Genomic DNA, 12,703 nt, shown 5'->3' with positions numbered 1-12,703 from the left:
CAAAGGAAGCTGGGTCGAGTTCTTCGATTGATCTCCAAAATGGATGCCTTGAGGCACTCAGCGCTTGATACAAAGTGATGGAGAAAAGTTTGTGGATGACTAACTGAGGTTAGGTGCAATGCTAAACACACAGAAAACTATTTCAGGATTCAACCTGGCTCTCCAGTGAGTTACATGGCCAAGGCTTCAAGCGGAGATAAATTGCAGGTTTGGCAAACTTTCAATTGGTGCTTATTTCTCATAATTCCGTTATCAGCTGAGTTTATTGTTTAGTTATTGCGTCAAATCAAACCAAATTCATTTTAGTCTTTGCGGTTGCTCTGCTGACATCTCTTGCAGTCTTAAATCACGTGAATTTCTGAAAATACGCATCATTTTTAGGAAGTCTAAGGGGTCAGCTTGTCATTAATTAAGGGTTATAACATAATGAATCGTTCTGAAATTTCATACTCAATAAGATGAAAAAACGTTCAGCTGATCGATATGCGCCTAATAAAGGCCTTAACGTTTTCAGTTATGCGATATTGCAACATAGTTAAATTGCAGGTTTCCATTTTTCAATGTACAAGGTGAGTTCTGGAAGGAATGTTTGATAGTTTAAGTAATGTTCGGCATAATTCTGTGTTTATTCCGTTTCATCGTTGCAGACGGTCGTACCGACAACAAACCAAGCTCGTTCGTCTCTGGAGAAAGCAAGGTTAGCTGGAGATGCCTGCTCGAGGGGAGAGTTCGAACGAGCAGTAGAGCTATACACAGAAGCAATAAGCCTTGATCCACAAAATCAGGTTTTTTATGGGAATCGTTCTGCAGCATTCATCAAAACACGAGAGTTCCAAAGGGCTCTTGAAGATGGAAAGGTCGCCGAGAGACTGCAACCCGGATGGTACAAGGTACGGTATTTAACATTAATGCACAGATTTATAAAACCACCTTAAAACAAGATTTGTAAATCGCCAAGTCTAGTGACTCGCGTATGGGTAGTAATCGGTTCTTATCCCGTGTCAAGTTCGTTTGGCATAGTTCAAATAGCTGGTAATTAAATTTTTTTTCTCCAGCGATTGTCGGACTGAGGTGTATTCGATATCCACAATTAAAATGGTAATGAATTTTCGCTATTTGGAAGACAGCCGAGTCAAAAATACGCCGAAAGTAGAAGCTCGTTTTTGCATGATTTTTCAACTTTGCTTGTATTCCCCTTGGAGACGACCTGGTATTGACGTTCGTTTTTATGCTTGAAAGAGATCGTAAATTGATCACAGCACGGTGTTGATATTCTTGAAATATTTTACGGTATTTTTATGAGGATAAAATGCCCGCTTATGTTTTAGTTCGAAATTTGAGCTTTATAAATATCTCTAGAGTTTTGAGTGAAGAAAACGTTCTGCCAACGACTTATGACGATGAGCTTTTGCTTTGGAAATATGTACACAGAAATGTGTAGCACTCGACAATCACACAATGTCAGGTTTGCTCTTGCAACCTAGCTATTATCTCCCGATTGAAAGCATGCTATCTAAATTTACCAAACAAGGAATTGTAAAATTCTAATAAGTTTAAGATTCGTTTTTTGAATTCTCCCTGATGCAAGTGAAAATGATTGCACTTTTCTATTGTGCAGTAAGTAAACAACCATTTCCGCTGTTACACATTCAAAATGGAAGATGTTTATAGTTAAAATTGCCTTCTATTAGTACATCACTATGTGGTATTTTAGCTATTACAATGCGTTTAAAAAGACTGAATTTTTTGCTTTATGGCAATGACCCTGTGTGTTTCACACCTTCAGATGAGTTTTTGCGGTAAAAGTTCCTGCAATATAAAATGCCTTAAGTAATAAAGAATATGAAACAGTAATTTATTTGTGATTTACTAGCTTTGGAAATTCTGTGGCGAAGGTCTTTCAGGCGTAAAGCTCAACTATTAACCTGATTGTTCATTAAGTTTTAAGGTGGTGAAATGTTTATGGATGCCAGAAAGCACTTTATCAGTTTTTTATGCAATTAAGTAAAGACAAGTTCTCAAAACAAGAGTCAGTTAAGAAAAATATTTTTTTCCATGCAAAAATAACATTGATGAGAATCTCGGCTGATGTTTCAATTAACTGATATTGCTTGTATGTCCCTTGTCAATTCTTGCACACTCATGCTTTACATTAAATTAGAAATAGTAATATTTCCAAAAGCGCCTGTTAAAATTTCGGTGATAGATAAATTATTGTAAATTTGTTTCTGATACTGATATTTGAAACAAAACAGTGCCTGCTCAAATGACCTGACTAACTTACAAGCTCTGAAATTCCTGCATGCAATTTCAAGAAAGGATTTTACCATTTGATTGCAATTAGATATACATGTAAAAACAAAATTAGAGTATTGTGAGGATTACTAACTCTTTTCCAAGCTACATGTCTTTTCATTAGTCACTAAAATGATTTTTTTTAGAACCTGTTGTTTTTATCATGTCTGCTTTAACCGCGCTTTTGACCTTGACGTGATATGGACTTCTCTTTTAATATAGTCTTGCCTTGTTTTTGTCCATCAACACTTGAGCTATGTTGGATTTATCTTCTGTGCGCCAATATACCCAAAACACTTTGACATACAAGTAAAGCAAGAAAACAACTTGTTTTTTAACCAGAAAAAATGCAAAAAAGAAAAAAATTCCAGCAGTTATCATTTTGAAAGTAGTTTTGTGAATCTGTAACAGAAAATTTGCATCTTTCAAAACATTCATTTTTCTCAAAGAATGTATGTCTTGATCCCGTGCCCTTGATGGTTTCAAATTCCTATAATATTATTTTCCTTGCAGTCCTGTTTTATACCAGAGTAATGACCTTCCTTAACTTGTGTGAAACAAAGTCATTAACTAGCAGTTATTACAGAATTTAAGTTTATCCCATTTAACCCAGGGCATTAAGCTGAATACTGTATATTGGGTTAAAATTCCCTTTTTTTATTGGATTAGCCAGTAGTCCATGATCTAACTAACACAGAAACAGTCATTGCTTTGTGACTTGAAATTTCCCTTAAATAATGGTTGTACTAATATAAACACTCAAGATCATTAATAATGATAATATATTTTTTAATGTACATGAAAGAGTTGTGTTACATTGCCGTTGATTTAAACTAAAACCTAAGGATGTCTGACAAATCAGACATAGAATGTTAGTACTTTACAAAATCAAGCCAGTCGAGATGGCCGGAGATCTGGCAACACATGTCTTTTGCTAAAACCTCATAAATCTCTTCATCTACAGGAATTTATCACTAAATACTACCAGAGTTCTTGTAAATGGTGTAGTTCAAATTTTTTCTTGGTTAAAAAATTTTCAGACTATTTTGATTTTTACTTTCCTTTGTCTTATAGACATTATCACAATGCGTAAATGTGTAACAAAGGAAAGTAAAAAAAAAGTAGTTTCAAAAATTTTTAACCAAGGAAAATTTTTAACTACAACCTAAACAAATTGCTAAGGGAATACAAGGCATAAGCACTTACTCAGTAATAAGAAAATAGGCTTTGTTTTGCACCAGGTACTGTAGGTTTATGACAAGAGCTTTTTTCAGAGATGGGTTCTTGGGGTTTCCATCATGATATTTTTGTCAAAGTCTATTGTATTGACAACCTTCACCTGCCCTTTGGCTTTCCAAGGTGATGTTAAAAGCTTCTATTGAAGTTCTTAAGGCCACTTGTGTACATCCCAGCCCATTCATTAAATACAAGGACTTCAAACGATGCAACCTAAGTATTGCCTCATAACATTGATTATCATTGCTGGATTAGCCAGTGGGGAACAAGAACAATAATTTTCTAATTGAAGTCGATAGGTATCAATATTTGTGAGTCTCTGTTACATGTAGTAGCCACAGGTACTGTATTGGCACATGTATCTGCTGCACTTTTTCCTAAAATAAACTTTGTACAAAGAGGAATGCTTGGTAATGTTCGTGAACACTATGAGGCGATCTTTAAGCAAACTCTGCCATGCTAGACCATGGACTGTTTAAAGAAAGCACCATTTTTTCTCAGTAAATGTGGTCAAAATTTGGAGTGTGTCCTTAATACACGAATGTGCACAGAATGTCTGAATGCAGTATTGAGAAGCTGTTGCAACAAAATACCAGTAATACCAGTACGAAGAAATTGCTAGTTCCTTACAATTTCAACCTGATTGCCTTGCTCACAGGTTTTTTGCATTATGTAGAAAATTCTATAAACTTAAGTCATGCTCTGGTGAAGTCAATATTGTTTTAAATGCACCCACTGTAGGTTAAATTGGTGTAAGTGTCCCTGTTTAGCTCCTCTTCAATCAGCCATTTTCTGTTAAGCAATAATTCTTGTGAAAAGTCTTTACCAGGCTACTCCACCTCGACAATGTGGAGGAAAACACCACAATTGGTCATTCTGTCATGTGACTTAAAAAAAGCCTTTAATTTGAATGACAGCTATCTCTATGAACATTCTTTTCAGTTATTTCAGCCTGGATCATTATGCCCAATTGTAAACTGAAAATTGTTTTTGCTAATAGAACATGAAAAACGTCTTTTAAAAACCAAACCAATGTAGAGGGCAATCTTGGGAATGATTTTGTGGAAGGATACAGTTGAACTCAGTACCATTCCATGGATGGTAGATCCCTAAATGGGGCAGGGATGGTGCAGTGGTGCGAGCACTGACGTCTCCTACCAATGTGGCCCGGGTTCGATTTCCAGACTCGGCGTCATATGTGGGTTGAGTTTGTTAGTTCTCTACTCTGAACCGAGAGGTTTTCTCCGGGTACTCCGGTTTTCCCTCTCCTCCAAAACCAAAATTTGACTTGATTTGTGTTAATTGTTAATTTCAATTGACAGTGTCCCCAATTGGTGCTTCAGCGCTAGAACGACTAGACACTTAAATAAAGTTCCTTTCCTTTCCTTTCCTTTCCTTTCCTTTCAACAAAGTGTTGTTTTGTCTTTGTGCCATTTAGTCAAAACTAGACTTGTTTATATAAACAAGTTTGATTAAAATTTAAAAAAAAATCTTGTTATAGACCTTATTCATAAATGGCGGCCAATTTACAATTCTTTTGTCGAAGTGCAAATTAGCCTACCAAGCCTCGATACCATACAGTGAATTGAAAAGAATTCTTGCTCTAAAATGAGGCTTGGTAGGCTAATTTGCACGTGGACAAAAGAATTATAAATGTGGCCGCCATTTATGAATAAGGTCTATGGAATGTGTTTTGTTTGACCAATCAAAATTTAAAAGAACGGTAATTTTTGAACAAGTTTTCTACTGGCTAAGGTGTGACCTTTTTCAGTTTTGAATGCATTATGATAATGCTATTACAAAGCATTAAAAATAATATTGTCTTTTGTTTTTGGTTGTGTAAATGAGCTTCATGTAGTATGCTGAAAGATTAAAAAGAATATGGCCTAATAAATGCTGTCTTTTTTGGCAAGCATGAACTGATTCTAGTAGATGTTAATTCACAAGAAATAGCTGGAAAGGAAAAGAAAAAGAACAAACATTGCTTAAATTATTGAGCTATCAAACAACTGGGACTTTATCACAGTTACAAGCTTCTTTTACATTAAGAACAAGACTGACCAAATAAGGTTTATTTTGACCTTGTTTATGTAAGGTTTGATCTGTTGGCAAAACCAAGTTTACATTTCTTACTCACTACAGTTGTGTGTTTTCTTTTCATCTTGGAATGTCGCAGTTTTCATAATGAACATTGGGAGTTTTGAAGTTTATAATAAATAATAATTATTTTTATTTACACCTTGGCGAATCATAGCTTTGGATTTTTTTAGTGAGAACTTTGAATCCCAAGTTTACATTTCTTACTCACTACAGTTGTGTGTTTTCTTTTCATCTGTGAATGTCGCAGTTTTCATGATGAACATTGGGAGTTCTGAAGTTTATAATAAATAATAATTATTTTTATTTACACCTTGGCGAATCATAGCTTTGGATTTTTTTAGTGAGAACTTTGAATGCATAGAAAAAAGCCCTGCCTCGTGTTTGCTTATGAGGTAAAACTACTTCCTGTGAGACCACACAGCTTTTTGATATCAGTGAAAATATCTTTTGGGCAGAAACTTTTCCTCAAGGTGACAGATTTGTTTTGAGCTGCATTTATCATAACTTAGCTCTGTTATGAAAGTGGATGTGCTTGTTTCCGCCGGGTTTCCATTTTGAGTAACACCACAATGTTTTCTATTCCCCGTACTACAGCTGAATTTTTGTGATCTGTTAAGTTCTATTCTCTGGTATCTGTCATGTCATTGAATCACTTGTGGCCAGATAATTTTAAGAGGGTAAAGTCCATGGATGCACAATTGAAGTGAAATATTTGAGTTTCAGAATTTTTCTGCTGTATTGGAAAATCGACTCAAGCAACTTGCTGTTATCCAGACGGACTTGTTGACAGTTAACATAATATCGTGTTTTTCAGTGCATTGACATTTTTAGCTTTGTTATTGTATTGCAATGTAATTGTTTTAAGTCTGCCTTTGGGTGGTTTTTTTGTAAAACGGATGGCACTGGTACTTCTTTTCAAGGCTTAACAATTGAAAACTCTTGTTTTTCTTTCGTTTGTACACATGGATGAGGGCTGGTTGGTCTGTTGAATCCATTTAGGTGATAAAATCTGCAACATTAAAGTCAGGGTATCGCTGACCCATGTGTTATTTTAGATTTTACAGTTAATGATCCAAATTATTCCATCATAATGTGTTTGTTACATCGTGTGGAACTAGGCAACCCCTTAAACATTGACTAGAAACCTCTTTAAAAGGCAGGAAAAAAGTTCATTGGTTAATCTGATGTGCTATCCTTTTTGTAAGATGTCGCAAATGGAATGTCGATTCATCTGCAACATTTGACTTTTCTATAATTTCCCTCTGATTTCCTTAGGGGGTAAGATCATACCCTATCTCAGGTGCAATTGCATTTCTGTTACTTGTAAAGAACTTCAAACTCAAATCTATCTTCTGAAATTTTTCCCTCATTATCATTGCCGAACAATAATGGGATAATAATCACGACAGAGACGTTGCCTTTTACTTAGGAAACCATATGTGATGTCCTTAGAAAAATGCTGTTTGTGGAAATTACTTCCTTTTACAAGTTTCGGTCAAGCAATCACATTATTTATCGTTGTCAACGGTATCCTAATTTACGACTTCTGAACACTCTTTGGCAAAACAGCAAACGTTTCGGAAAAGTTGTAAATGTCGATGATTGGTATTTTATTTCGTGCGGTGCCAGAGGCCTTGTTTCCATTCAAAACTATGTCCTATCTATATTTCCTGTTGACATAATCAAAGCATCGTCGAAAGCTATTGATAGGTGCCTGTTTCAAGTATCAAGTATTCATATGAAACCTCTTCTTGGGGCACTAATTTTTCCCAACCATTTCTTATTATTGGCGTATTTTCGGTTGCCGTTTTTGTGTGCTCGAGCTGTGCGATTTACAGCTTTGAAGGAATCTTGAACCGTCCAGCTGTTTTAAACATTAATTTTGCGTTAATTCTGTTTTACCTCTTCCTGTATTAGCTTTCGATTTTCATATTTTGAAATGGGAACTCTCATAATATTTTCTTTTTAACCGTAAAAGGCAAATATTATGAGAGTTCACATTGATGATATGTTTCCCAGTTAATGTACCGTCCATTACAAAAAATATCCCGTTTTAATTATTTCAACAATCAATGTTACTTCCAAGAATTTGTGGTTGTATGCAGTTGTGATGTAGCTTGATGTAGATGTTAGATTGAGGTATACCGATAAAAAAGCGAATATATGTTGGCACATGTTTTTTGTCTAATTCTAGCTGGTACTGTAGTTCTCTTACTTTTGAAAGTGACTCTGCGTTTTTTCGTTTATTTATGATCCTGTTAAAGCATTTGTCAAGTAAAATGTTTTCCTTCGACGCTGGTGCTGTCGAACAGAATACTTCATGTATGTTATGCTGTTTGATTAATAATGACAATTTAGAGATATTCTCAAATTATTTCTAGTGTCTCGGACAGTTCTATCCTAAGTGGTTCTTTTGAGCTATTTCTTACTTAGTTAACATGTAAGTTGTGGAAATGGGAAGAGAAAAAATGCGGTATGTTTCTCTAATGATAGAGTTTGTGTGTGTTTTCAGCTCGAAGGTTGGTTGAACTTCATTCGTGCTTTGAGAAGTGATCTTGTTATTTAATCGTCTTGGCTTTCGTCAGTCCATCTAAGCGGCATGCCTTTATACCGAAAAGAATACCAATTTTCCGCAACTGATTTTTTTTCCCGGTAAGCTTTGTCTTAAGCCACAAATGATTGATGTTCATCCGGTAAATTGATCCACTTGTTTGAAATGCATTTTAAATGTACTTTTCGAAATAGTTGTTGTGCAAACTGTCTACCATCGTAAATTACAAAAGCTCATTAGTTGCATAGTTTTTCCATGTGGTGATTTGTAAGAAAGGGTCGGCATAGAATAGAGGTTTTTGTTTTGGGTCTAGAGTAACATCTCTGCGAATCAACCAGTTTCCGAAACGACCCGTGAGCTGAACGATTCTAACGTGAACAAACCGATACCTCTTCGAAACAAGTTGTGAATTTGTGAGAAAACCATGTTTACTGCAACAAAGGGCGAATCACGCCCTTTGAATTTTATATGGTCGGCCAAGTCAGTTTATCGGGTTAGAACGAAGGAAGAAAATACAAGGAGAAATTGGTCGAGAAACCAGAAGGGCGTTAACCAATCACGCTATTTTCTCAGACGTTGAACTCAAAACCACCGAAAGTTATAAAATAGACAGCTCTAATTGTTTCTTCAGATGTGCATTCCATCCGATGATCCGGCTTTTGAGGTTACCGGTCTAGAAATTTCTAGAAATGTTTGGAACTTGTTTTGGAAAAAATGAATTCGCGTATGTGGACCGTCGCAGTCACAGCAAGCATTTCAAGAGCAATGAGCACCCTACTTAATTTTAAAATGATTTATAAAATCTTGCCTTACTATAGAGGCGTTCCTTAACCTTGCGGTACTGTGATGTTTGAACAAGTTTGTTTTCCTTGAAGAAGATTCCTAATTATGGCAAATAAAATCTACCTGATTCAAAAATATTTATAACGAAGAGGAGTTCAGTTTACTTCTGAAACTACTTTTAGTCTCAAGTCCTTTCCTCAAAAGGATCCAAAGGACTGAAACCTATCATGAGGGCATAAGAATAAGTAATCATCAGTACACCGAGATGGGCGACCCTAAAAGCCGGAATGGCGGAACGGCGGAATGGCGGAATGGCGGAACGGCGGAAAATGACCCCAAATCCTAAAAGACGGAATGACGGAAAATCACCCGAAATCCTAAAAGACGGAACGGCGGAAAATGACCCCAAATCCTAAAAGACGGAATGACGGAAAATCACCCCAAATCCTAAAAGACGGAATGACGGAAAATCACCCGAAATCCTAAAAGGGAAAAAAGGTACGGGTTTGCGAGACCCCCTTCCCGTGTAAAATAATTCTTTTGTTGTTGTTAAAAATTGGTTATCCTTCAGATTTTTACTATCAATTCTCGTATTACTTGTGTCACGCCGTCACTCCGTCACGCTGGGTAGACAAGAGGACAGACCACGGCTCTTGTAGATATCTAATCGTTGGAGCCGTTCATCAATAGTTATCACTTGAATAGGATGTCTAAAATGCGTGCAATTCCACTGTTGGTTTCGGCTTGATCAATAAGAAAAGCGAGTTAATTCCTAAAAGCCACAGATTGTCGAAAAATTACCATAAAACCACAGAGACAGAAAGTAGTGTTCGCAGGTATTTTCCTTCAAATATATCTCAATTCAGTGGGAATCCAATAAAATTATTTTTAACATAACATCTGGGATATGTCAAGCGCGAGAAAGATTTGACAGCTAGCGACAACACGTCGCGGCTCGTGTAAGACGTGAAATTGTTAAAATATACCATTTATACGGCAAGTTCGCATCTTAAATACCCCGCGGCTTGTGTAAGCCGTGGATTAATTATACAAATAGCCCTATAAGTTCCATTTTTTATAAAGTAAGCAGCTGTAACAACAGCTTGGACAGTTTGCTATCGGCCAGTGCAATAAGGCAATCACATTCAAAGTTGTAGTTACGTGCATGCGTGCGTGTTTCTGGCGCTTAATTGCCTGTAGGAGGCGCGGTGGCCTTAGATGTTTACATCTCCTTTGTCGGTATTTTAATAGTAATTTTTCCTTTCCTTCATAACTTGGCTATTCCTCTTTTCTCAGAAATTGTAATTTTATGATAAATTGGAAATAAGACTACGTGTCGTCCAATTCGGTCTGTAATAATACTCGTGAAGAACAAATCAGACTCGCGCTGTGCGGTAGTCTAAATTGGACTCCACTCAGTCCTATTACCAATAATTATTATGACCGTGGTAGAAAAACAATCTTCCAAAAGACAAGACATTTTCGCATAGTTTTCACTGCAAGTCATTTCTTGTTAAGGTTTGACGTCGAAACGTCAACAGTTGTGAACATGGTTTATATTGACAGTTCCGGATAATGTTAGTTATTGTTGAGATTATTTCCAGTTAATTTTAGGGCCAGGCGACGAATTGTTGATATTAATAGTTCCCGTTAATGTTAGTTACTTGTGATATAAATTCTAGTTGATTTATATTTTCGAATAATTGCTGCAGTTTCGCGCAAATTATGCAGTCAGAATTCAGGTGAAAAGTATATAGATGTACACAAGTTTTTAACATAGCCAATTAAGCATGCTATTGTGGTTGATTGTTAGGGCAATAAGCGAGAAATAACTTCAGTCGTTTCGAGTTACATTAACTCTAACGTGGTGTTACTGGTATTCATGCGAAAAAAATTGGGTGATTTTCGATTTTGGATAATTCCGTCTTTTAGGATTTGGGGTGATTTTCCGTCATTCCGTCTTTTAGGATTTGGGGTCATTTTCCGCCGTTCCGTCTTTTAGGATTTCGGGTGATTTTCCGTCATTCCGTCTTTTAGGATTTGGGGTCATTTTCCGCCGTTCCGCCATTCCGCCGTTCCGCCGTTCCGCCGTTCCGTCATTCCGGCTTTTAGGGTCGCCCCACCGAGATACTTTTTAATATTTTCATCCTCCTCTTTTTGCAAATGAAATTTCGCATTTGTTGGCGACATGCATGGACATGTTGGACGGCTCGTGATTTGTCAGTTTTCGTGTTCGACGTAAATGGGAGTGAAACAACGTGGCCATTGGTTCGTTATGCAGCTATCGGTTTTCTCGATAGTTGACAAGTTTTGTCTTGTACATATTTCAAAACCTTGTGACGGGGTCTCTTCTTGAGTTCGTTGCTTGCAATCCAAAGTGTCGCTTTCAAACTGAAACTCGCCTCTTTTAACTGAGCGCAGACTGATTTTAGGTCGCTCATGCGTGTAACGGTCTGTGCCGGACTATATAGTTCCTGCAGAAACACTGTGGGAACTATAGTCACACGTTCATCGTGTGACGTTAGTATCGTTAGTATCGTTAGTATCGTTATCGTTTGGTATCGCTCCGAAACACTTCTCTTGCCAGTGTTTCGGAACGATAACTACTTCTTTATATTATTTACAGTAGTCTTTCTGATGTTGTCTTTGTCAAGCCCCTGTCATCACAAGGCATCCGATTTCTTTCGCAAATGTTGTCTAACTTCGGTAATGGAAATTGTTTGTAAACGAAAAAAAAAAAAAAAAACTTGAACACAGCGCGACCGCCTTTGCGTGGGTTTCGCCCAATCGGAGTTGCAGCTGTAAGCACGACGCGAGCCTTTGCGAAAATGCTGTGAAAAATATGCAGCCCCGGGATTAAGAGAATTGTTGTTAAGAAATCGAGAGGAAATTTTTACTTTTCAGGAATGTAATATACATCGCAAAGCTTCCAGTGCTTGTTGCTGAAGGAAATTAAATTTATAGTCAATGATTGGACTTTACATCGGTTTGGGTATCCTTACACGAGGCAGCTTTGTGATTGCATGCAGTCGATTCATAGCCCCAATTGCAATAGGGGGTGTTGTAGAACTTCTGGACCGATTTTTCGGGATCCATCTTGAAAAATCGCACTTCTAAGAGTGAGTTATTCCGGCTTTTGAAAGTAAAATCTGTTTTACCAGCTGTGTGCAGAGTGAAGCACTTAGAGTTAACCGGGTCTGTAAGAGAAATTGGCCTCTGGAAAGAAATCCGCGAGCTGAAGTCTCCTTGTTGCACTATCAGTTCCAGTTATGTGCGTAGTCGTATTTCGGAATTTCGACAATTTAATTTTCTGGTGGGTCAAACTGAAAGTAATAACAATCCACAATTAATCTTTGTTTACCCTTTGAACAGTTTCACACTTCACCATTTCGGAAACCGTACATCCTGCTTCTTATTCTCCTAGTTCAAAATTAATTAAATTTTTGATAAAATCATTTAATGTTACACGCGATAATTACAAAAAAATCTTCCTTTCATCTTGGAATTTTTGATTAAAGCCAACAATTTTTTTTTTCTGGTACATTGTCCGTAAAACCCGAAGGGAGTTGCCATTTTTATTTTATTTTAGTCACGATTTAGCTCTTTGTTCCTCTGAAACCTTCATTGGTGAATCTTGAGGATATGTTGACAGCTGTATGGCTTAACAGTACGCCAATAAACAAAATAAAACTCGCTTAAGAAATCACTTAAAATGCACTGCCCCTTGAAAGTTTTAAA

General features: G+C 36.7%; 1 protein-coding gene across 3 annotated transcripts in view; it reads left to right on the top strand.

Moving 5' to 3' along the window:
• The window catches only part of LOC138047375 (tetratricopeptide repeat protein 28-like), a 32,371-nt gene continuing 19,668 nt past the window's right edge, over window positions 1-12,703 (top strand). For 2 of the 3 annotated variants that reach the window (XM_068894209.1, XM_068894208.1), the window contains exons 1-2: window positions 1-207; window positions 648-890. In XM_068894209.1, coding sequence (XP_068750310.1) covers window positions 175-207; window positions 648-890 — 276 coding nt within the window. In that variant the 5' untranslated portion in view covers window positions 1-174. Of the gene's footprint in view, window positions 208-331; window positions 570-647; window positions 891-12,703 lie in introns of those variants that run through there. The other variant, XM_068894210.1, reaches the window with a different exon arrangement.

The sequence above is a fragment of the Montipora capricornis genome, chromosome 4, assembly GCF_036669925.1.
Source record: "Montipora capricornis isolate CH-2021 chromosome 4, ASM3666992v2, whole genome shotgun sequence".
Classification (NCBI taxonomy): Eukaryota; Metazoa; Cnidaria; class Anthozoa; order Scleractinia; family Acroporidae; genus Montipora; species Montipora capricornis.
The sequence above is the reverse complement of the archived record's forward strand: the minus strand, read 5'-3'. Positions and strand labels throughout refer to the sequence as shown.